Genomic DNA, 24,124 nt, shown 5'->3' on the forward strand with positions numbered 1-24,124 from the left:
CAGAGAGAAGGCGCCAGAGGGAGAGTGTGGTCAGAAGGAGTGCATGAAAATCTGATCATTTTGGTCATATTTTTGATGGTTTTCGCGTTGGAAAACCACTAGGGAAGGGAGAGATTGCAACTGGAGAGGAATGTCGAAAAGAATGGTCGCCGAAAAGATGGAATGAAGTTTTTAGGGTGTAAATGCAATGTTTCAAAGCTTGAGGGGGTGACTGTTCATTCTCAAAATAAAACCCAAAAAATTGGGGTGAAAGATTAATTTTTTAAAATCTAGCTACGGGGAAATGGTTATTTTTTAAAACCAAGGGAGGAAAAAGAAATAATTTTTTCTTTGTTTAAATAAAAATTCTAAATAATGATTTTATCCTAATTATATTAGTCAAAACTAATTGATGGGTGAATATTTAGGTTTTCGAAAATTAGCAGGGTCATTTTGGGTGGGAACAAGTCTTTTGGCTTAAAAATTTTGTCCAGCTGAACCATGTTGTAATCATCTTCAACCATTCTAACTGTTGGTCAGCCAGCTTAGTAATCCATGTCAATCCGATTCTCCTTGGCCGGCTAATGGCTCTGCCGTCCATGGCCGTTGGTTCACAAAAATCAAACCCTAGCAAAACTATAAATATTTGGACTCTGGGCAGTCACAAACATCAAACCCTACCAATTAATTATAAGTTTGTATTAACAGTCGATATGGCTTTCAGAGCCGTATTTGTTTTACTTTTTGTTTTAGCCACATTTGGACCGATTATCAGATTACTATCTATATTACCTGTTACGTCAGTATTAGTAATAGAGTTTACCGTAATATTTTATTACTGATAAACCAAACAAGGTAATGTAAGTAATAAAAGATAAATTACCAAAGTAATATTTAAAACCTAGAACCAAATGTCTCCTAAAATCTCATCTATGAGCAAATTTCTATTAAAAATCTTAGTTAGATGTAGGAGTAAAATGATCATTTTAACAATAATATTAAAAAATTAAATTATTTTCTCTCTCAGGTTTTAAAAACTAACAACTTTACTTTTACTTAAAGTTTTTCAGTTTGGAAAAGTTACAATCCCCCCCCCCCCCCCCCCCCCCCCCCCCCCCCCCAAATCTAAGGTTTTTTTTCTTGACTTCTCTGACTACTATCTTCATTTTTGGCAACCTCTTATTTCCACCCTAAATCATCGTCGTCGACCTACCACATTTTCTCCTTTCTACCTCTCCAGCCAGTCATCTGGATTTGATAAATCCAAACGAAGAGTTTCATCTGGACGCATTATCATCTAGACAAAAATCTTTGTTTGGATGATGCCAAACGACAAAGGCCTTTTGTGTCGATCTTGGACAACGAAATTTTCAGATGCCATGACTTCACCTCTTCGGTACAATAGGACGAAACCCATGGGCAAAATCGATCTGGATGGATAGACTATAATCTATGTGTGTATTAGTTGAATTGGAGTTCTTTTAGTTAGTGTGTGTTGTTTTTGGTTGACTACACTCTGTGTATGTGGGTTGTTGATTGAGGAATTTTGAGAAATTGATTAAATGAGGAACTTGCTGGTTATAATCTAATTGAAAAATTAGATTATGGATTTCAGCTAATGACCTTCATTTTGCTTTGGCATTAATAGAACGGATGAGTAAATAGTCAGTCATTCGGCCTCTCATTTATGATATTTTGACTTGAGCAGAATCTGAAAAATTTAAATTTTATTATTATTTATACTGGCTATAACATTGTAATGCAAAGCCGAGAACTTTTAGAATCAGCCTCAAATTTATCTGCAGTATTTAAAGCAAACACAACCTTTTCCACAAAATCCCATATCTGCTGCAACACCATACACTTGTCTACACAATTGATAGCATAAATCGGTAGTGCAGTTCGGTATATCGAACGCAATCGGCAGCTGGCAGATTTTTCCTCGCCCTTCAATTTCTGTGGGAAAAAAAAAAAACGAACATCAGACATGTGAATTGAGGATTATTACAAGAAACATTTTAAAAAATTTATGAGAAATCAGTTTGTACATAAAAAAAAAAAAATTTGAAATTAGCAAAACTGATAGATTATTATAACTTTTAGAGAGAATATTTGGATTCGAATGTCTGACACATTTGTGAAACTTTGATATTCAGTTTGGACATGAAGCAGCACTGGTGAGGAATTATTGACGACGTAGATGAGTAATGGATGAAATACTTACGGACTGTGATAATAAGAAGAAGCACGAAGATGACAAATATATGAAACTTATTCATGGTTTCTCTTTTACTCTTCAACTCTTGATTCAGAGAAATTTGTGATATTGATGAGTATAAATAATGAGAAAAATATGCATGCTAAATATATGAATAGCTGAATTTAGACAGATATTAAGCATGTTGTTATTTGGAAACAAACTCAATCCTTGCAATCAAAATATGGAAACTAGGAGTTGGATCTTTCTTAATAGGAAAGAATACAAATAGGTGAATCCCTAACTCAATCCTTACAATCAAATATGGAAACTAGGAGTTGGATCTTTCTCAATAGGAAAGAATACAAATAGGTGAATCCCTAACTCAATCCTTACAATCAAATATGGAAACTAGAAGTTGGATTTTTCTCAATAGGAAAGAATACAATAGGTGAATCCCTAATTAGTAAAAACGCGTATAATTCGTGTTTTCGTTTAATTTACGTATTAAACATGACATTTTAAAATTTTAAATCTAAAACATATTGAACGTGTATTTTAGACATTTTCTGTATTACATGTCTGTTTTATTCATTTTTTTGATTTTTTTTGTAATTTAAAACGATATCCTTTCAATGCCTAAGTCTAAAGTATGAAAGTGTTCATTTAATTTTCAATTAATTATCATAATGCCGACAAAAAAAACTTTTTTTTTTCAAATCTCAAATCTCTCCATTCATTGCATTAGATTCATATTCATAATATTAGCAAAAATGTTTTTACATAATTTCTTTTACACCAAATCGGTGCTTTTCTTTTTGTCAAATTCAACTCTTTATCTTTGTTATTCTTTCAAAAGGTAAACTTTCATTGTTTTTTCTTTTACTTGTTTATAACTTTGTCATATTTGTAATTCCTTTAGTGTTTGATATATGAACCAATTGAAGGCACCGTTCATTTATTAATTTTGTTGTGTATTCACCTAGTAATATAGTGACTGAACATGATGTATTATGTTATATTAGCTTTAATAGTTAATTAAGTACTTTACACATAAATTGTTTTATTTATTTTAATGAAGAGATCCATGAAAAGTGCTACTGTATTTTTATAAACATATTATTGACGATTTGTCATATTAAATCTGTATATATATGTTTTGTTTTTTTTTCGTATATGAATTTTATGAATTTTTTTTCAAATATATTTTTCATTATTCACCGTATCATATCTGTATAATTTATGTATTGTTTTTTTCCTGTACCCATATTTACTAACTAGGGGTGAATCAAGACATATATCAAGGATTTATGGTAATTTTTCTTGTATTCCTTCCATTTTCATTCCAAATTTGTTTTTATTTCCTAGTTTAAATTCAATAAAATTATGTTTATATACTTTAGAGTATATAAATAATTTGTAATTATGTGATTGAATGAATTTGAATTAAAAATAGAGTAAAATCCCATAATATGTTGACACATTATCCGTATATTCAATTATATACTAAAAAATGTATACAAATAGTATTGCTAGTTTAAATTAGAATACTTCCACATTTGGATGGATCTACATTATATATACTATATATTACACAAAGATGTTATTTCCATGTTTAGAATTTTTTTAGATCAAATAACTATTTCCCACCCAAAGTTCAATAAAATGATAATTTCTACCCTTAAAGTTTGAAAAAACCAAATTTTTACTTGTTTATTAAAGTCAATCACCAGTTTTAAAGGTCAAATATATTTATCTTATTTTATGAAAATATCATAATATGAAGCATAAGTGGGGGTGTAAATGTTATTTTTCAAAACTTAATAAGAGGCAGACAAATAGTATTTCCCCTATCTTATTTAAAAAATTATTATATTCCCCCTATATACTTTAAAAATATATTTATAGTTTGACAGTTTTGATATTACATTTATGCCCTCAAGTTGTTGTATTCTATTCATTTTGGGGTGTAATTGTAATTTTTGAAACTATTAAGAGACATTAAAACTTAAAAATTTTAAAAACAACCCTAACTAACCAATAACCTCAATGTCCCCACCTCATTGCTCACTTGCAAAATTGCTAAAAAAAAGTGACTGGAAATACACTTAGTAAGTATGAGTATTTACACTTAGTAAGTATGATATAACATTCATATATCACTTTTTCTATTCCTTCTAATGGTGAAAGCATTCACTCACAAATCTAATCTCATTTCTTCGTTAAATAAGGATTTGACACCTTGATCACATGACTACTCTCTTTGTCTCGAACTATCACAGTCTATGGTATGTATGAACTTATTTTGATGTCTCTCTATGGATGTCATTCTATGAGTTCTATCTCTCTCATAACACCTTTCTATAGGCATCGCCTCTTTATAAGAACATATGGTGAACAGTGTGACCTTTTTATGGGTATAACACATCTCTCTCGATGTATAGTCTAAGTCACGAGTGCCCTCTCATGGCACAAATTAAAATAAGGTGTTATCATCAATCACTTATAAACATATTCGATGACCAAACAAATACTAACTGAAGTGTAAACCCTAAACAACTCTCGAAAAAAAATTCCTTAAAATCCTATTGATATGCTCAAAATATAATGCAAAAGTTGAAAGGACTCATCTTGAAATTAGTCTAAGAAGATAAATCTAAAGTCAGACATTGGATAATGGAAAGATCTATTGTGTTGTTTAGGGTTTTACAAAGAAAGTAAATATATATGAAGATGGCATGATGACATGCATTGTCAATCCACTTGTAAGCACAAAACATAATCCATAAGACATCATGTATATCTAAATCAACTTGACTGACACACTACTTGAGCATGTGAAACATTAAATTCCGAGGACAAGCACCATATTAATGATAAGAAGATCGAGACTATCTACATGTCATTCATCCATGTAGAGATGCAAAGAGTTTTTGTAGCCCTACTCATACTTCAGAAGCTGAAGGTAATTTTATTTTATCAAAACTATTCATCCATTAAACTCGTAGAACCAACATTTGAGGAGGCGATCAATAATTAGTAGACAACTACCATACTAGTTCGCAAGTCTAAATAAGACAGACAATATGTGATCTCATCTAGAAGTTGCAACAAGGAAACAAGGTTTATTATTTTCGAGAACTCACGTAATCTCTCCAGCATTAAATAACATTTTTTATTGTCTTAAAATCACTTTTCATAATTTTGACAATTGTAATCAAAGTGCAATCACTGTTCTACCATAATAGGATCTTAACGATGTCCATCAAGTCACACAATTTCGCACTGCACTTAAGTAGTTGAACATTTAACCTAGCCTCTACTAGTATAAATTCAAGACAATAAAAAGGTTAGGACAGAGACACTTCCAACATCTTACTAGCACTCAAGCATTATAATATTGCTCTTATCTTTATATTTTTTAGATAATATCATACTCAACAATAAGCTTGTTAATTGGGTTTGACATGGTCAAACTTGCCCATGCAAGCCGCAGGTTTTTTTGTTCAGTCCTAGTTCATTAATTTTTTTCGAGCTTTGGACCTGTTTTAGGCTTGTTTTAGCATACCCTTACAACTTTGCAAACTTTACAAAGGCACCCTAACTACCCATACTGCCTTGCCCATAATAAGTACATAAGCAAAATTTACCCCACCATTTTGAATTGTGTCCATCTTCAAGTGATCCGTGTTTCAATTCAGAAAATGACTAGTTGTCTAAAACATTATGTTCAATAGTGAATCAACATTGGTCAGTGAAAAAATTAATTTTTAATCAAATTGTGCAATCTGTTGCTTCTTAGCCTCACAAGGGCTAGCTTTAGAAATCAGAACCCAAAATATACAGAAAGAAGGCGTATCTCCTATGTGCTTTTCACAGAAGTATCGTTAATATTCTCAAATATAGAAGTTACGTATACTTTTTATTTGGCATTGTAGTTTCTTTCTGTAATAGGTTTTCAGCAGAAAGTTATGGTTGAAATGGTTTCCGAATTCTCACTTGTGTACTTGAGCCCTGTTTTAGTTTCCTACATTTTAGTGATTTTTTTTTCTTTCAATAAAACCATGTGCATAATCTTTGTGTTATCATGTGATCGAGTATTGTTTTATCTTTAATTTTTAACTATCTAATCACATGATGACACATTATTATTTATGCGCAAAATTATACACAAAAGTTATGCATATAACACTACTTTATTTCTTCTTATATAGATTTCTGTTAATTTATTTGGGATTTCAATTGTCTAAATTCACATCCATCCCATATTCCGTATCCTATTCTGAAATTAAACACTCAGAAGCCACTGGCCTCTACAATATGATCATGATAAAATAATGCAGTTGAATCAATTAATTAGAGTAATGGGCAGTTCAAGGTAAAACCATAATTTTTTTCTCTGTTTCTGCAAAAAACATCCTGACTAACCGGTATACCAGAACAGTCATACGAAGAGAAGAGAAGCTGATAAATAATTAAATTGTGCAAATTTTAGAGAAAAACACATGGGGGAACTGTAAGTCAGGTTGTGCTGCGGAAAGCGTTAACCGATAAAAAAGTTCCACTTTATCGAGCCCAAAACACTGTGTTTTTCTTTTTTTTTTAAGTCAAATAATTTGACATCGAGCCTTCCTAACTTAATTGCCTGGCCTACTTAACCATGGTGCATGACATGCACTCAAGGGTGTCGATTCTCAAGTGATGCCATTCTAGTTTTAAAGCAGCTATATATATATATACATATAAAATTCTAAGATCGAGCCCCGAATACCAATTATTTTAGGATAAGGTCCTCATGACTTGCGTAAGCTGGGGAAGAATGAATCAACTATTCTTCGATGAATTCGCATGCAAGTAAGTTTTGAAGAATTTCATATCATAATCATGTCTTTAACTGGCTTGAGGGAAAAAACCCAGAAACATGATTTTCAATTTCATTCTTAATCAAGTAGTATCTGAACTTGATCCGGCACCATTTTGCAAAAGACAGGTAAATGTTCTAAATGGTAAGTAACGCGTTTACAGCTACGAGGTCCTAATTAGTTTGCTAAAGCAGCAGGTGAAAAATAAAAATAAAAACAGGATTGCTTGTTGGACATTACGGCGGCATTATGCTATTCATCACTGATTAAATATGATAAAGCCTGTTAGACTATTTTCCATTCAAATTTTACCCTAATCTCAAAAGTAAAATGATAGTTAAAAAACCTAAATATTTACCTTTGATTAATTTTTGTTAGAAATAAAGGTAAAATTATTATTTTACTATTGAATCCTAAAATCTTAAAAATTTATATTATTTTCTCTTCTTAGAAACTAACCATTTTTCCGCATAATTAAGTTTTGAAAAGTAGCATTCTCCCCCTTTCAAATTTCTCTGATGAATGATGATCGCTCTGTCTCTCCCGGTGATGGCTATCCCTTCGACGCCTTCTCTCTAGCCAGCGCTTTCCCTTCGACCGACTTCGAATCCAAACGAAACCCTTCGTTTAGAAGAGATGACGCATCCAAACCAAGGGTAAATGCTGGAGACGACAAACCCTTAGTTTGGAAGCATTGTCATCATCTGAACAACGACTACAATTCATCTGGATTATGCCTTTGTCCTTCAAACAAAGGATTTGGTCTAGATTCTTTAAATCTAGATGACGTTAATCGGAGAGAGAGCAACTGGACAGAGAGAACGCGCCAGAGGGAGAGTGTGGTCAGAAGGAGTGCATGAAAATCTGATCATTTTGGTCAGATTTTTGATGGTTTTCGTATTGGAAAACCACTAGGGAAGGGAGAGATTGCTACTGGAGAGGAATGTCGAAAAGAACGGTCGCCGAAAAGATGAAATGAAGTTTTTAGAGTGTAAATGCAATGTTTCAAAGTTTGAGGGGGTGACTGTTCATTCTCAAAATAAAACCCAAAAAATTTGGGTGAAAGATTAATTTTTTAAAATCAAGCTAGGGGGAAATGGTTATTTTTTAAAACCAAGGGAGGAAAAAGAAATAATTTTTTCTTTGTTTAAATAAAAATTCTAAATAATGATTTTACCCTAATTGTATTAGTCAAAACTAATTGATGGGTGAATATTTAGGTTTCGAAAATTAGCAGGGTCATTTTGGGTGGGAACAAGTCTTTTGGCTTAAAAATTTTGTCCAGCTGAACCATGTTGTAATCATCTTCAACCATTCTAACTGTTGGTTAGCCAGCTTAGTAATCCATGTCAATCCGATTCTCCTTGGCCGGCTAATGGCTCTGCCGTCCATGGCCGTTGGTTCACAAAAATCAAATCCTAGCAATACTATAAATATTTGGACTCTGGGCAGTCACAAACATCAAAACCTACCAATTAATTATAAGTTTATGTTAACAGTCGATATGGCCTTAAGAGCCGTATTTGTTTTACTTTTTGTTTTAGCCACATTTGGACCGATTATCACTTCTGCAAAGGACTTCATCGTCGGAGATCAATCCGGGTGGACAGTCGGGTTTGATTACCAAGCCTGGGCCGCCGGCAAGGAATTTCACATCGGAGACAAACTTGGTAAGTCCCTTCGATCATTGAACAGGTTTATCGACGTCAAAGTAACACATTTCTGGTACCGGAATCTTTATTCGGGTGGCTTTTTTTGACGCTAAGATGCATTATAATGTGAGATTTGATTGATATATGTAGTTTTCAATTATCCCGTGGGAGAACACAATGTGTACAAAGTGAACGGAACTGACTTCCAAAACTGCACTGTGCCACTGCAAGGGACGCCGTTAACCAGTGGAAATGACACCATTGTGTTGGCTACTTGTGGGAAAAAATGGTACATTTGTGGAGTGGCCAACCACTGTTCTCTAGGACAAAAGCTGGTTATAACAGTTCAACCTCAAGCGTTACCTCCAAGCATTGCTCCTGCTCATCCTCCAGCTTGGTCATATTCAAGAGGGACCAAGAGGCCTTTTTTCCACTTTAACTGGCCGTGATTGATGAGTCAAGATTGCAACAATGGTGAAGAGTAGAATAATTAAGATCATCGTTTGAAGGTTAAAATAATTAAAATTTGGATTGGTTGATGATGTTAGTTATTAAGTGCATTGTAGTGGATTATTCAGAGTGGAGTCATTTGATTCGGTAGCTAAAGATTAGTTATGTTTGAGTTTCTATGAATAAACATTATGGCTGATACGTTCGTTCAGCCATGGATTGACCATGAATCCTTTTATTCACTCAGTCTATAAATTATTCTATATTAACTTTTATTCCATTTGAAATAATTGAATTGAATGGTTTCAAATTCAAGATTTAATTAGGCCTAATTGATTATATATTTTAAAGGCATAAGTGGCAGGAAACAATGATTATCTCGTAATAATTAGGCCAAAAGACTTTTTCTCACCCAAGATATACTGAAATCTTAAAATCCTACCCTCCATATTTTTAAAAACCTAAATATCTACCCATGAGATAAAATTTGTTAAAATTTTCAGTTAAAGTTAAGAGTAAGATCATTATTTAATAATAATATTTAAAAAATAGCTTATATCATTTTACCTCATTAATTTAAAAAACTAACAATTTTTCCGTAAAATTAAGTTTTAAAAAGTGACATTTTCCCTCTATGTAGGGTTTCAAATTTCGTCAACGAATTTTCAACGAACGACGACTGATCTCTCTCCGTCTAACTAACGACATCTAGATTCTATAGAATCTAGATGAAGAGTTGAAATTATTTGTTTGGACCTTCATCGTCTAGATAAATCAACTTTGTCTGGATGATGATAACGATCCAAACGAAGAGTTTGACTATTTGTTTAGATTCTGTCGAATTTAGATGCATCAGTCGGAGGGAGAGAGATCGATTATCGTTCATTGGCAAAATTTGAAACCCTAGGTAGGGGAAAAATGTCACTTTTCAAAACTTAATTTTGGAGAAAAATTATTAGTTTTTTAAATTAAGGGAGTGAAATGATATAAACTTTATTTTATTTTAATATTATTATTGAATGACAATTTTATCCTTACCCTTAACTGAAAATTTTAACAGAGTTTCGCTCATGCGTGGGTGTTTAGGTTTTTGAAAGGGTGGAATTTTCGGATTTTACTATACCTTGGGTGGAAACAAGTCTGTTGGCCTAATAATTATATGTAATTGTAAATGCGCACAAATAATAATGGTAGTTAAATTATGTATTAAAAATCAATTTTTTTTATAGTGAGTATCATATTTTATATCGTATCATAAAATACATCTATTAAAATATAATATAATAAAATATTAACAAAAATAATAAAAAAAAATTAATTAACTTGTCATCATTTTAATTTTTACCGAGCTTAAGCTTTTGAGTGGAATAACAACTTAACAGAGCATGACTCTTTAAAATAATATGTGCATGCAGTGTTCAAATACGCGCCTCCTAATCACAATGTGTTCAAAGTGAACGGCAGTGCATTCAATAACTGCGTAGTTCCTTCATCAAACTTGGCTCTTTCTACTGGAAATGACATAATCACTCTCAGTACTCCAGGAAATAAGTGGTACATTTGTGGTGAGGGTACCGGTGATAAGAAGCATTGTGAGCTTGGCCAGAAGCTCGCCATTACTGCCGTAGAGGGCGTTGCTCCTTCGGCCGCTTTCAAAATTGTGTCATCTGCTTCTTCACTTGTCGATGTGGCTGCCGTGGTTTTGGTCACCTTCATGTAATGGTGTGACAAAACATCATAATAACCTTAAAGATTGTGTCAAAAGAGTTAATTTTATTTCTAAAGTTCTGCATTATTAATTTGATTAAGCACCATGAATAAGTTGCCTTTTTTGACAATAAAACTATGTTTATCAACTTTGAGTACATAAATAGATACGCTTTTATACGTGTCATCATGTGATTAAGAGATATTGAATTAAAGATAAAATAACATCCAATTAAATGATGACGTGTATACGTGCGTATCAATTTGAATACTCAAAACGAGTACACATAATATTACTTTTTTTAAGCAATGCTATGTGTACCTATTTTTGGTACATAATTCATGTATACAATGATGTGTTATCATGTAATTAGGTGATTTTAAAACATGTCATTATATGATAAATAAACATTTAATCACATAATAACACCTCATCTATATATACAAATTGTGTACCAAAAATAGGTACACATAGTTTTATTGTAATAATAATAAGAGTAATGCTAGTAGTCCCATTTATTATCTACCTACGCCAATTAGCAAAATAATTAAAATTTATTTTATTCTTGAATATAATTAAAATGGTTCTAACCATAAATCGGATAAAGCCGTTTGAAATTCACAGTTTAGTTTGGTTTAAGTTAAAATTTTTTTAATTAGTTTAATTTGAGTTATGGTTTGAGGGTTTTCAAATTGGACTAAACTAGAAACCATTTAAAATACATGTACATATCCATGTTTTTTTTAATTAGAAAATAATTTGCACAATTGATAAAAATTAAATTGTATTAAAGGTATAAGTGCTCTCCAATAATTTATTTATTTATATGCAATAAGTCTTTTCATGAAAATAAATAAACTATCTTGAAAACCATACTTATAAAAAATAATTTTTAATAAATTTTTAAAAGATTGTATGGTATATTACTTTCAATATGAGAAATTTTGCATTTAAAAAAAATAGAAGAATTGATCAAAAATTATAATGTTTATACGTAATTGGTAACATATCAAAAATAGAAAAAAATTTTAAAAAAACGTTGTGTTTTATTTTTATAGGTTCAAACCGAAAATCAAACTAATTTTATAGTTTAATTTAGTTTGATTTAAATCATAAAATAATTTAGTTTAATTTAAGATTTTGTCAAATTTTTTTTTAAAGTTTAGTTTGAAAAATTTCTACCTCAGACCAAATTAGACTGGATAAAACCCTAATTTCTTTTCTTTTAAAGACAATTTGTCATCAAGCTCAAAGTTTATGAAGTTTTCATATGGTTATTACAAATTTGCACAATGTTTGATATTTTCCATCAATCTGTATATGACCTAATCCATATTTGCCAATTACATAGCCAATTGTTTAGTTTGACCAAAACTGACTTTAATATTAAGCAAAAGAAAACTACCAATTTAACATATAAGAATATACAAGATGAAGAAGCTTCTGAATTTTGGTTAAAAATACAATACAACAGCGGTTTTTGGAATGTAACTATTATTTTTTAAATTATTTAGAGTAGATTGATATTTCAAAATTTTAAAAGACCTCAACTTTTTCCAAATTTCCAATAATCCCTTGAAAATTTAAAAAAACCCTCAGTTTTTTCAAAAATTATTTTTACCCCCTTATATACAATTGTATGGCATATAAGAGTTTTTTTTTTTTTATATGATTTGGATATTTGAAAGTTTATTTATAATTTTTGTTAATTAAGGGTTATATGATAATTTTGAAAAATAAAACATCAAGGATAAAATGGTCATTTCACTTTTTAGTACCGTTGTTTCATTATCAGAGTTTAATTTTAGGTGGGAAAATGTAATTTTATGCTTGATATGGGTGGAAAGGTGTTATTTATGCTAATTAGGGGTGGAACAGAATTTTAAGGCCATACCTTGGGTGGGAAAATGTAATTCACTCTTTCAAATATTTGATTAATCTACATATTATAGTGTTAATATTGATTATGGAACAAACTTTACCAATAAGGCCAAACTGTTATAGAATTGTGCATAATAGTGAAAAGAGTAATGTTATATTCATAAATTTTTTAGTACACAATTGAATACATAGATTCTGTGTCATAATGTAATTAAATGTTATTTTATCTTTAATTTAAAATCATCAAATCATATGATGACACATCATTTATATACTTAATTGTATACTTAGAAATATATACATAGAGTTTCCTTACTGTGAAAATATTGATTATGAAACAAACTTTTGGAAGTAATGGATGTTAATGGGTAATTCCATACTCTTATAGGGATTTTCTTCTTTTGGTTTTGGCAAGGGAAACAAGGCCAAAATGTTGTGGAATTGTACAATCTTAGCCACTTTTTTGTTTGTTAATGGCTTGGCAAGACAAGGAACGAAAAGATCTTAGAAGATAAAAGTGAAAAATACACAAGTATCCTCTAGGTTATATGTCCCTTATAACATGTGATTATTGAAATTTTTTATAAGTAATATCAATAATAAATAATAAAAGATAAATTAGTGGGGTAATAAAACATTATCCCTTGCCAGATGTCTCCTTAGTATGGAATCCATTTCCTTCCTTCTCTTTGTGTACAAGTTTAAGTTTTCTAAGATACTTTTATTTATTTATTTTCCTTAATCAGGAAACAGTTTTGTGTTAATGGCTTACCAGGGCATTAGTAATACACTTGTTGAGTTTTCGTAAGTGTTTTTAAAACTGAACCAGCCCGCTTGATTCGATTGATTGAACCGTAAACCAGTCTATAATTTGGTCCGGTTTCACAACCTTGTTTACTCTATACAAAAATATTGACTTATTTGATATTCCGTTGAATTCAATAAATTTGTTGAATCGAAAAAACTATTTAAAACTAACAATTTATAATTGATTTTTTGTTCTATGTAATGAAGTGTCAGTTGTTTAAATTACATAATTAAAATGATGTTTTGTATGTTTTTTTTTTTTAAAATATGGTAAATGTTTGATACTATTTATGAAATACATAATAATATGACAATAAATCGAACTAATTAGTTATCTGATTGAACTGATCAAATTATAAACCAATAAAATGACTGATTCGATGACTGGTCTAATTGTAAAAACTCTGGTTTTCATACTTTTTGTTAGCTATGGTAGCTTTTTCTAACGGATTTTAAGTAGACATCATATTCACTTTTTTTTTTTGTAATCACTTTAAATTATTTATTATATTTATATTTTAATAAAAAATATTGTGAATAGTAATTAGTTTGGGTAATTTTCAAAAAATCAATATTTACTTTTTATCTTTTTAAAGTATCTAATTTGTGACAACTACAAAAGTAAAAAAAAAAAAAAGAAGCTCGGTTAATTTCATTTCAACACATTATTCATTTCAAAGGATTAGAAATTAATACACCCCTGTTTCAGTTTGAGACTTGTTCAAATGTACAACAATCTGTATGTATTAAGTAATCCTCACAATAATTGAAAACACCGTCGAAATTTGTACGCTAGATATCCTCCAACGGCCACCGCCACCGCCACACCAATCGCCACCCCAAGTCGCCGAGCTGTATTTCTACCCCTTCCATTCAACGCAGCTGTTCCAGTTGTGATTGCAGGCTGATCCTTCGGAATTTTCCTTGGCATCGTTATGTAAAGAATGCCACCGGATATCCTCGCATGAATATCCATTGTTCTGCAATCCTTTGGAACGTTAACTGTTTTCTGAAACCGGATGAATTTAGGATCATAGATCGGACGTTTTCCAGTGATTTTTAGAACACCACTAGTGTTGAATAGAATCTTTAGCTGGTCTTTCTTGAAACCTACAAAAAAATAATTGATGAAATTAATTATAATAGATATATTTCCAGAGATTGTTAGGACAGCACCAGTGGTGAGTTCAATCTTTAGCTGGTCTTTCTTGAAACCTTAAAAAAAAAAAAAAAGTTGATGAAATTAATACCAATATATATACATATGTTCAATGAATAATCTAGTGTTATACCTTGGACATGGACTTCGAGAATGTATTGGTGTTCTTCTTTTCCCCATCTGCACAGGGGTTCAAACTCCTCATCGTAAGAACGTTTAGTTTCCATTTATATCAGCTTGCTTTGGGTTATTCTTTTTTTCTTCAAAAGAAGTAAGAATTCCTGAAGAAATGATGCCTGTCAATTTCTTGGTGTTGGTTTTATATGTGGTGAGATTTAGTATGATTGAATGGCATAGAGGTTGCTTTAGAGTTTAGAGTTTAAAAGAGAATCATTCCTTTTTTAATCTAAAAGAATTGATTTGGTTATATCTTTGGATGATTCTTTTTCATACAATAATATTTGGCTTTTGCTTTGCTTTATAGGTTAGAAAAAATATGGACGTAGAGAGCATTTTGGGCCTGTAACAGAGACATTAGAGACTTCTGTAGATTAGTTGAATTTTTTCTCCCTTTTACTTTAATGTTTGCTTAAAGTCCCGTAAACTTGAATTCCAATATGGGAAAATGATTCAAGCTAAGATAAATTAATCAAAAGATGTCAAAACTCATAACATAACCAAAATAGAGTTACAGTAGCCCTAGATTCGAGTCAAATTGGGTCAAACTCGCTTGTCAATGTGAACATCACCATCATCAATCGTTGCTAGTAAGATTGTCAATAATAATTCGTTGCAATAGTTCAAGTTTGATTTCTTTCTTTTAACTCTTCACAATTTCTATCATTCATTCACAAATCGATTTAAGTTCAAAACTTGTATGTATTCTCTTCACAGTTTCTTTCATTTACTATTGTTACCGTCACTGAGTCACATCACCGATAAGATTTTGAATATTATAGAATCATTTAAATCCATTTTTATTTGTCTAATATATTGTTCAAGATGGGTATACAGTTTTATTGTTGTTCAAAGTCTATTTTGTCTTACTAAGGAATTTTTCTTTGGAAACTGACCTGGGTGATCCCATTTTCACAAATTTTATTGTAGTATTAAGATCTTTTTCTTGCTTTGAAATCTTCCAAAAATGTTAAGGATGGGGAGCATTTAAAGAGAGATTAAGTGATAGGATTGATTTGGTCATTATCATTGTAAATTTTTATTAACCCAGATTCATGCAACTTTCTTGAGATCATAAATCTAAGTAGTTGAACAGTATAATCTTCAAAAACTAATATTATCGTCACTGTATGCACCCTTTGAAATTATTCAATCAAGAATTCCGGAGGCTTTCTGTTTTAAACTTAGTTATGTAGAAAAACTTTTTTGGTCGTAACTGCTAGATTAAAGTACATAGATTCTCACTGCTATATTCAGTATTCAATCAACTCAAAATTCCCTGATTTGTCATAGTTAATGCATAATCCATTTCAAATCCGATTGTTGATTTGGTAAAACTAGTTTTTTTTTTTTTTCCTGTCTATATGTGCTTTGAAATGATGATATTGGGTATTTTATAGTGTGTGCATTGTCATAATTCAAATTTTATTTATAAGGTATACAAGACATTTAATAAAATTGATCATGATATACGCATAAAACTTAATTCATTGAACTATATGTTTACCCAATTTTTATTATATTAAAACAATATCAACGTTACACTGCGGTTCAAAGAAATTTTCCAACACTAGCATGTGAGAAGTGTTTTCAAAACTGCAGCTACATCTTCAACCTTTGATGGACACCTTGAATTCAACATAGCCTCGCTATATCAGATGTGTGAAGCCTAAAAATGTCCTCAAGCCTGCAGTTTTTTATAATGCCAAGTTAATAAAGAGTCAAGCTTGAGTTTGACACAAATTTTGGACTACTTGTAGAACTTGTTCCTCATACAAAATGGTTGCTTAGTTGGAAAGTATGCTCTTTTAAGTCAGCCAGCCATTGATGTTGTTCAATAGAAATGTGATAGACCCCTCAAGCTTTATTATAGAGAGAGAATGAAAAGGACTTCAGCAGCCAACAATTATGCATGAAAAAGATTCAATGCAGCAGATTTTGGGAAAGGAACATTCATGAGAAGATCCGCCAGGGTTGAGTAAAATAGATATAAAATTATTTAGTGTTGCTGTTATAGGATAAACAATATGTACTGGGGTGGGTATGATTCTTGTACTGGAATTGTGTTATGTAATCAGGGAAATTTAATAGCAGGGTGGAAGCAGTTGGTGGCTGCTCTGCTTTACATAATTAAATAAAATATTCAGTTTAATTCTTGCATTATATTTTTTATGTTTGTGTTGTGGTTGGGACTGCAGTGAGTGGTATTTGCTGGTGGAATTTCGGAGAAAGTTGGCTGTGGACGAGAGTCGATAGGTGAGGCTTCAGGAGTACTAGCAGAGCAACCATCGTGTCTTGCAATTGCAGTTGTGTGATACAGATGGTGATATCGATATTGCATTATTCGTTTGAGGATAACAGAGAGTTAACACATAGTCATCCAGCATGGGTGTTGATACTACGAAGCATAGTGGTATGTAACAATCTTAAGTACAAGGTATATAAAGTATGTGTTTTTAGTGTAGATTTATGTAACCTTGAACTCTCCAATCCTACCGGTTGGCTTTTCGGCCGTAATTCTTGCAAGGTTCTATCAAAATATTATTGAAGAAATTCTTGGCATCTTCATGTTTTTGTTGTCAATGTTGTTAATTGGTAATCCTACTTTTTTTAATTATATTCAATAACCATTCCAGACCTCTTTTGTTTAAATTATCAAAAAGCCACATTAAAATTGACATTGAAGTACAAAAAACTAAGAAATATAGCTAAGTTAATTAGCCAGCTAAGTATGCTACAACCAACATATTGTTGTAGTTTCAAGGCAATTATGAAACAGAAGTTTTTGTGGCTAAAGCAACAAGAAAGTCTCTGTAATCCCCAGGTGGAATGCTTTCACATATTGCATCTTTTAGTTCCATCCCATATTTCTTCTTGAAAATCCTTTGAATTTCATCCATGTCTATCTCAGCTCTGCTCACAATCACATGCCCCAAGGCTCCCTTATCACATGTTGTCCCCTTAATGCTTGCATACAATCTCTGAAACCAATATACATGACAAGAATTTTAATAAAATCATGTATAACTATTTTGAATATATAAATGGATACATTCTTGATATATGTCATCAAGTAATTGAATGATTTTGAATAAAAAATAAAATAATACTTAATCACATGATGACATACATCAAGTTTGTATACTTAAAATGGAAATACATAACATTACTCAAATAACTTATACAGACCTGCCTTTTCTTGAAGTTTAGATGTGTGTGTTTACCTTCGCATAATAGTTGGGAGGGTTTAGAATGCATTTCACAACCATCTTCAATGAGTCTTCAAATTTGGTGGAATTTCCCCTCTCAAGAGACTGAAAATACACAAGTAAACTTGGCAAAAGAAACCACTAATAAGTTAAGGTGTTAAGTTAATGTTAATTACCTTTGTGTAGGCATGCCCATAGATGTTTTTGTAGCAAGAAAATGTGAGTTTCATTTGAGGGATGCTCCTTTTACTGAAAATCTCAAGAACAACAGCTTCTTCAATGGCTCCTGAACTACCCTCCCCTGTTTCATAAAGCCTCTTTGCATCACACTTTGCTATATGCTGACTAACATCCGCATGGTGAGCCTTGTGTGATGTTGCCAGAGCCACAAGAATCTGTTCCATTTAACCATTAAAATACTAAACAATTTTCTCAAAAGGCTCTCGAGAAAAGCAGATCAAAAGAAACAAAACAAAGCATAAGAAAGCGCTCCTGAGTGCACTAAAACTAAAAGCACTCTTAAATGGTTCAAAGTGAGTGAAAAGTTAAACAAGCTAACCTTTTGGTAGGGGTGGGGTGGTTCAATTCTGACAATGTCCTGGTCGAGTTGCCTTTTATATAATTTCTGATAAGCTTGTTTGATGAGGACAATATGACTTGATTTCCTGCCCACAAAAGTCTCAACAATGGCTTTAAAATTCACATCATCTTGTTCAAGAGCTTCCCATATCACAGTTGCATCTCTCTCATGTGAATCAACCATGGCTGCAGGCAAAAACCCAGAAGCCTCATTTCTTTGAGAACCCATATGGCTCTTTTGCAAAAGGAGAGAATTTTCTTTTCAAGTTTTCAGCACACAAATATTGAATGTGAAGTCCATGAAAGGTGTGAGAGACTTAAAAGGGATGACTTGCAGGACAAGGAAGGGGAATATGTTTACTTTAGAGAAGAGAGTTTCAGAGAAATTAATGGTGGAGGTGGTGGGATTCAAAGGTGTGCAGCACAAATTGCACAAAAAGTGAAAAAGCGAATACTTTACATGTGCCATGTGAGTTTTGTTCTGTAGCTTACACCATATGGATTTCCATGTAGACTATGAGTATGAAATTGGTCTTCATCTTTCTACCAACTTTTCAATGCCCATTCGCTTTCTTTTATACTCCTAATCCCCTTTCTCTTTTGTCCCAGTATCATCATTTATATACCAAAATGAAGAAGCATTATTTGTTTTTATATGATAGTCAAATCATATGTTGTATCGTCTATTAAACCCTAATTTTTCTTATCGTATATTGAGTATCATATTATATCGTATGATACATTTTTTTAAAAATAAAATAATAATAAAAAATCTAATTGACACATCATCATTTTATAAAATATCACAAACACTCTTATAAATTTAAAATTTTTCATATACACCTGTATTATATCATCATTTTTTTTAAAGTGTATCGATCTATATTAATAATATGTATTGTATTGTATGATATATTCACTGAATCATATTAATTTGATACACTTCATGATACACATTATTTTTCATTTATATCGTATCATATAGTAAAATATATACCGTGTATCTTAAAATACTAATAACTACGATTTTTTGGGAATGAATCTCTATTTTTCGGATTCAGGAGACAAGAAAATTGTTCTCTTACTAGTAAAAAAACCCACAATTCTCCATTCGGGGCTTCAAAGTGCTCATTTCAGCAAATCAAAAGCAGGATTGGTTTTAGGGTCCTCAGAATTCCTTCGTAATTAAGACCATTACTATTATTAAGTTTGGCACAAAACATAGGTTAGTTTTGAATATGTTTTTTTTAAAGGTACATCCTGATTTTATAAGTATGATAAAAGTTCGAATTCAAATTTTTTTTTTTTTACTTTGGAAGAGTTAGAAGAATGTGACAACTTGGTTGGAGTCTTTTTGTAGTCTGTGTGAGAAATTGACGTTTGAACAAAATAGAAAATACATAATGAACCTCTGGAATTCGATGGATTAATCCATGAAAAGTATGGTCACAATTCCTTACAAATTTTGGTTGGGACAAAAACAAAGACTTTCATTAAAAGCATCTTGTACAATTCAACTGTATTGAGGCACGTGCTTTGAAATAAAAAGCAAGTGATTGCGAGCACCTGGTGGCTGCCGCACTAATTTATCTGAAAATAAATAGGTAAGGGAAAAAAGCGGGCTGGACTTGACTGGACAGGAACAAAAAGACATTTTCCACATTGTTTGCCAATGACTTTCACCATTTTATACGTAATCTTTGAAAAGAAGACCTAAAATTAAATAAGGTGAAGGAGTCATTTGCTTTTACGTGCATAAAAAGAGTACCCAATTAATATATTTTTTATTATTAATATTATTTTATTTGATTATAAGTTAATAAAAATTTTTGATAATTTTTTATTATTAATAGTGATTTGATAAGTAATATAAAAATAATCTAATTATTATATTCATCTTTCGATAATTTTTTATTATTCATGATAATTTAATAGATAATATAAAAGATAATTTGAATATATTTAAATTCAAGTGTAGATCAATTTGAGCTGGGGTTAGCTCGACATATATTAAATTGACAATCTCAAGTTCGAACTTACCAAATTTAAAGATGTTGGAGCTTGGTCTGAATATATTTGTCACTGCAGCAATAAGCCCGGGTTCGATTAGGCTCACCTCCAACAAATTTTCTTTGAGTCTTAATTTGAATATGTGCAACATAAAGCATATTATTAGTGCAGTTATTATTTTTTTTTTTGGGATTTCTTTAAGAAATGCCATCTAAAAGGAGAACATTACTTCTCCATTTGTGATCATTGTAACGCCCATTTTGTTATACAGACTTCAAATATATAATAATTAGGCCAAAAGATTCTCATTTGAGGTTCTTTCTTCATATTAATAAAAACAGTAAAACTTGTGTGAAAAGAATGATGCAGTTTAAATGGTTAATACTAATTGTCATGTCATAAGGAACTTAAATTGGAAATCATAGATGTCATCTAATATTCAGAGCACATTAATGTAATAGTTGAAATGAAATGAATAAATGATAGAACAAAACCTTGATGGCCTTGATGGTATACAGGTCTGCAATGTCAAATTGTGCTTTTTTCTGGGTAGCTTTTCACATGAATTGGGTCATAAACTTTACCTGAGAACAAGTAAAACAATAAAAGCCAAGGTCTCAGGAGAATAATACTCATGATTCTAACAAAATTTTGTGCTATCAGTCACCACCTCAAGCATCAGCATATCACTCAATCCTTTGCCCCATATATAGGAACATGAAAAACTAAATGGCCAACTGCACAACAAAATACTAACACCACAAAGACAGTACTATTATACAACTGCCTGATTAATTTCACTGTAATAGAGAAGGACGACAACAAAACCTGAATTCCAGAACTACCATAAGATATATGAAACTAAATTGTCAACATGCCCAGTTTTATAATGCCTTGTACCACTGCAACACCATTGGGTCTGTCATATCCTTGTCCTTCAAAGGTCTTTTATAGTAATTTTTTTCTTTTTTGGTAACGAGAAACCGATCCAATCTAGATCGTTCTTTCAAGGCCGAACCAATTGCATTGGGTGATTCAAAAGTTTTATTTTGATTTGACGCCTACGGTCTCAAACCCAAGCCTTCTTTAGACTATTTAGAGATTTTATACTTAGCCAGCCAAGCTACCCCTTGGAGGCATACACATTTTTGTTTTTGGTAATATTAGAAGTAATTTTCCAAGAGACCAACTCCAGATTTATCCAGAGGTTAGCATTAGGAGGCACTAGTCCTTCACCACCTATTGCGGGTCTCTCCATATCCTTGAAACCATCTACAAGAAACCAAAAGTAAATGTTGCTGATGTTTCTATACAGAAAAAAAAAAAAAAAATTGCACGGCACAGAAGAACTTTACTCACATTGTGGTTTTGCCAAGGCAGGACAAATATATCTTGCCCTACGGTTGGTAGCATCCATAAAGACTAAACACTCTGAAAGAGATTAGCCATTTCAAAATAAAAGAATTATCAACCCCTACGGTTGCTAGAACAAACACTCTTACATAGATTAACGTTAGGTCTTAGCACAATTTAAAATCATACCATGTCTTTCTACTCATATCTTACCCTTCACAAAGCATCTTTCTCAAAAGTACACCACTAGATCCATTTACCTAACAAAAGTAACGTCAAGCCATTCCAAAATCTCACTAGGAAAATAAAAGTACAAAACAAGTTATTTGATACTAAAGGAACAAATATATACTACCTGAATGCATTAAACCATGTGGTAGAGTTTAGTTACCAAGCCAACCAACAGAAAAAATGTTCATTGTAAGGTGAACTTTTTCATCTAATAAATTAATAATAGTTTGAAGGGGTACTTTTCATTCGATGGATGGTTTGGATCCAATCAACTCTACACATGCATATTTACAGTTTTTGGAGGTAGACATATATAGGAGATGATGCACAATTGTGCGTCTGATCCTTATTTTATTTTATACAATCCATAATTATTCAGATTTTAAAATGCAATAAGATCTATGGACTATGTCAACCCAGGATAATGCATGGGCATGCATTGCCCATGCATGGTTGTGCGTGTGACCTAACAGTTATCCATTTTCAACCTTATTCTTATCCAGTTTGGATAAAGTGAACAATACATAATCTCACTCAAATCCATTCACCTATAGATTATTTTATTTTGGTCCTCAAAGCATATACATTTATACCTTGAGTCCAAGCATTCTATGAGACTCGAAAGCAACAATCCAGATGTTGAACTCGATTCCTTGCGAATAATTCAATGTCTTAAATACTTGATCTACTCTTATTATTTATGATACATAGGCTCTCCATTGAGTTAATAGTATACGGATTTATGTTGAATCTACAATTCGATGTTTATAGACACCATGACCATCCAATTGATGAAGTGTTAATGATTAACTATTAACTTTTCAAACATACGGTTATCAAGCTAAGGCATAGAATTATTGTCCTTGATATGTATAGATTGATGTCTGTATCTACGACCAAATGATATTGGACTAAGTAACATTTCCAGTTGTGACCACAGATTCAAGTGATCATTGATATTCGTCAATAAGCCTATCAGAGATCCTCTATTGGTCTATCATAGCATTTTTACATCTTTTAGCATGGTCAATCATCACATTTTTGACAATCCTTTCTTAAGGATTACATTGGACTTGTGTGAAACCATATCAACCTTGTATGAGACGGTCTGATGCCCTTAAGTCAAAGGATCATATGTATAACTATTTATTAAAGGATATGTTCTATAAACACTAGAGTAACTATTCATATGAAATCCTCTTGATAGATTAGTCTAGTGCATATATCTTACACAACTTGCACTTATGTGTCGTATCAAATTGTCTTTAAATAACTTTGATATGTGAGATATATTATCACTTATCGATAAAATCGTTCAACATTATGATAGTCTTAACTAGATTACATGTTGTAATACCCTCAGATATATTCCAGAGGTAATTACGTTTTTTAACCTTGTTTTGAGATACTTCCCATTTTTTTTATGTTATGTATAGGTTTGTTTATATAAATATATATATGTATATAAATACAAAAAGAAAAAAAAAGAGAGATAAAGAGAAAAGAGATATATGGAGAGAAAGTCAATAAAGAAAATAAGGAAGTCTTCTTGCTTATTTTCTTTGCTTTTTCCAGGGGCAATTACCTTTTGTTTTTTTTCCATCCTTCTCTTGTCTCTTCCAGAAGAAGGCAGTCTTCTTCCTTTCTTTGCTGCATTTTTTAAGAACAGTGAGTGATTGCGGGAGAGTTTTGAAAGATAAATAAGGAAGGAAAATAAGAAGAAGCACTTTGGGAGTCTGGGTAACCAAAATATCTCTTTCTTTTTCCTTTTTTCTTATGTTTATATATATATTGGATGTATGTTTTATGAATATATTAGTATGTTTTGGTGTTGATTTAAGGTGATTTTGGTGATAAAAGAAATAAAACA

General features: G+C 31.5%; 4 protein-coding genes and 1 long non-coding RNA gene across 7 annotated transcripts; 2 read left to right on the forward strand and 3 right to left on the reverse strand.

The window, feature by feature from the left end:
- Window positions 1-1,691: 1,691 nt before the first annotated feature.
- On the reverse strand, window positions 1,692-2,337 carry LOC123220001. The gene is made up of 2 exons (XR_006502964.1): window positions 2,204-2,337; window positions 1,692-1,935 (listed from the first exon to the last, which is right to left on the reverse strand). It is a non-coding gene; the product is annotated as an uncharacterized LOC123220001 (long non-coding RNA).
- Window positions 2,338-8,542: 6,205 nt separating this feature from the next.
- LOC123221507 (blue copper protein 1b-like) lies at window positions 8,543-9,139 on the forward strand. Its single transcript, XM_044644346.1, has 2 exons — window positions 8,543-8,708; window positions 8,841-9,139. Exons 1-2 carry the CDS (start codon window positions 8,543-8,545, stop codon window positions 9,137-9,139), a joined length of 465 nt encoding a protein of 154 aa, XP_044500281.1.
- Window positions 9,140-10,311: 1,172 nt separating this feature from the next.
- Window positions 10,312-10,860, forward strand: LOC123221508 (blue copper protein 1a-like). Its single transcript, XM_044644347.1, has 2 exons — window positions 10,312-10,330; window positions 10,556-10,860. The coding sequence occupies exons 1-2, from the start codon at window positions 10,312-10,314 to the stop codon at window positions 10,858-10,860; spliced, it is 324 nt and encodes a 107-aa protein (XP_044500282.1).
- A 3,322-nt stretch (window positions 10,861-14,182) lies between these two features.
- LOC123221858 (inactive protein RESTRICTED TEV MOVEMENT 2-like) lies at window positions 14,183-15,124 on the reverse strand. 3 transcript variants are annotated; one of them, XM_044644801.1, is made up of 3 exons: window positions 14,829-15,124; window positions 14,713-14,751; window positions 14,183-14,646 (listed from the first exon to the last, which is right to left on the reverse strand). In XM_044644801.1, the coding sequence occupies exons 1-3, from the start codon at window positions 14,920-14,922 to the stop codon at window positions 14,294-14,296; spliced, it is 486 nt and encodes a 161-aa protein (XP_044500736.1). In that variant the 5' UTR covers window positions 14,923-15,124; the 3' UTR covers window positions 14,183-14,293. The 3 variants fall into 3 exon arrangements, with proteins under 3 accessions (XP_044500736.1, XP_044500738.1, XP_044500735.1); XM_044644803.1 differs by lacking the exon at window positions 14,713-14,751; XM_044644800.1 differs by having other exon boundaries at window positions 14,183-14,751.
- A 2,369-nt stretch (window positions 15,125-17,493) lies between these two features.
- Window positions 17,494-19,050, reverse strand: LOC123221664 (annexin A3-like). The gene is made up of 4 exons (XM_044644546.1): window positions 18,641-19,050; window positions 18,258-18,476; window positions 18,097-18,186; window positions 17,494-17,853 (listed from the first exon to the last, which is right to left on the reverse strand). Exons 1-4 carry the CDS (start codon window positions 18,887-18,889, stop codon window positions 17,641-17,643), a joined length of 771 nt encoding a protein of 256 aa, XP_044500481.1. The 5' UTR covers window positions 18,890-19,050; the 3' UTR covers window positions 17,494-17,640.
- Window positions 19,051-24,124: the final 5,074 nt, after the last annotated feature.

Source organism: Mangifera indica, chromosome 7 (assembly GCF_011075055.1).
Source record: "Mangifera indica cultivar Alphonso chromosome 7, CATAS_Mindica_2.1, whole genome shotgun sequence".
Classification (NCBI taxonomy): domain Eukaryota; kingdom Viridiplantae; phylum Streptophyta; class Magnoliopsida; order Sapindales; family Anacardiaceae; genus Mangifera; species Mangifera indica.

Coding starts and splice junctions, on each gene's coding strand:
- LOC123221664 (XM_044644546.1), bottom strand. CDS start 18,889: ATGGGTTCTCAAAGAAATGAGGCTTCTGGGTTTTTGCCTGCAGCCATG. Junction 18,187..18,257: donor ATGGGCATGCCTACACAAAG/GTAATTAACATT, acceptor GTGTATTTTCAG/TCTCTTGAGAGGGGAAATTC. Junction 17,854..18,096: donor CTCCCAACTATTATGCGAAG/GTAAACACACAC, acceptor TATTGGTTTCAG/AGATTGTATGCAAGCATTAA.
- LOC123221507 (XM_044644346.1), top strand. CDS start 8,543: ATGGCCTTAAGAGCCGTATTTGTTTTACTTTTTGTTTTAGCCACATTT. Junction 8,709..8,840: donor TCACATCGGAGACAAACTTG/GTAAGTCCCTTC, acceptor TGATATATGTAG/TTTTCAATTATCCCGTGGGA.
- LOC123221858 (XM_044644800.1), bottom strand. CDS start 14,922: ATGGAAACTAAACGTTCTTACGATGAGGAGTTTGAACCCCTGTGCAGA. Junction 14,752..14,828: donor TCTCGAAGTCCATGTCCAAG/GTATAACACTAG, acceptor TTTTTTTTTAAG/GTTTCAAGAAAGACCAGCTA.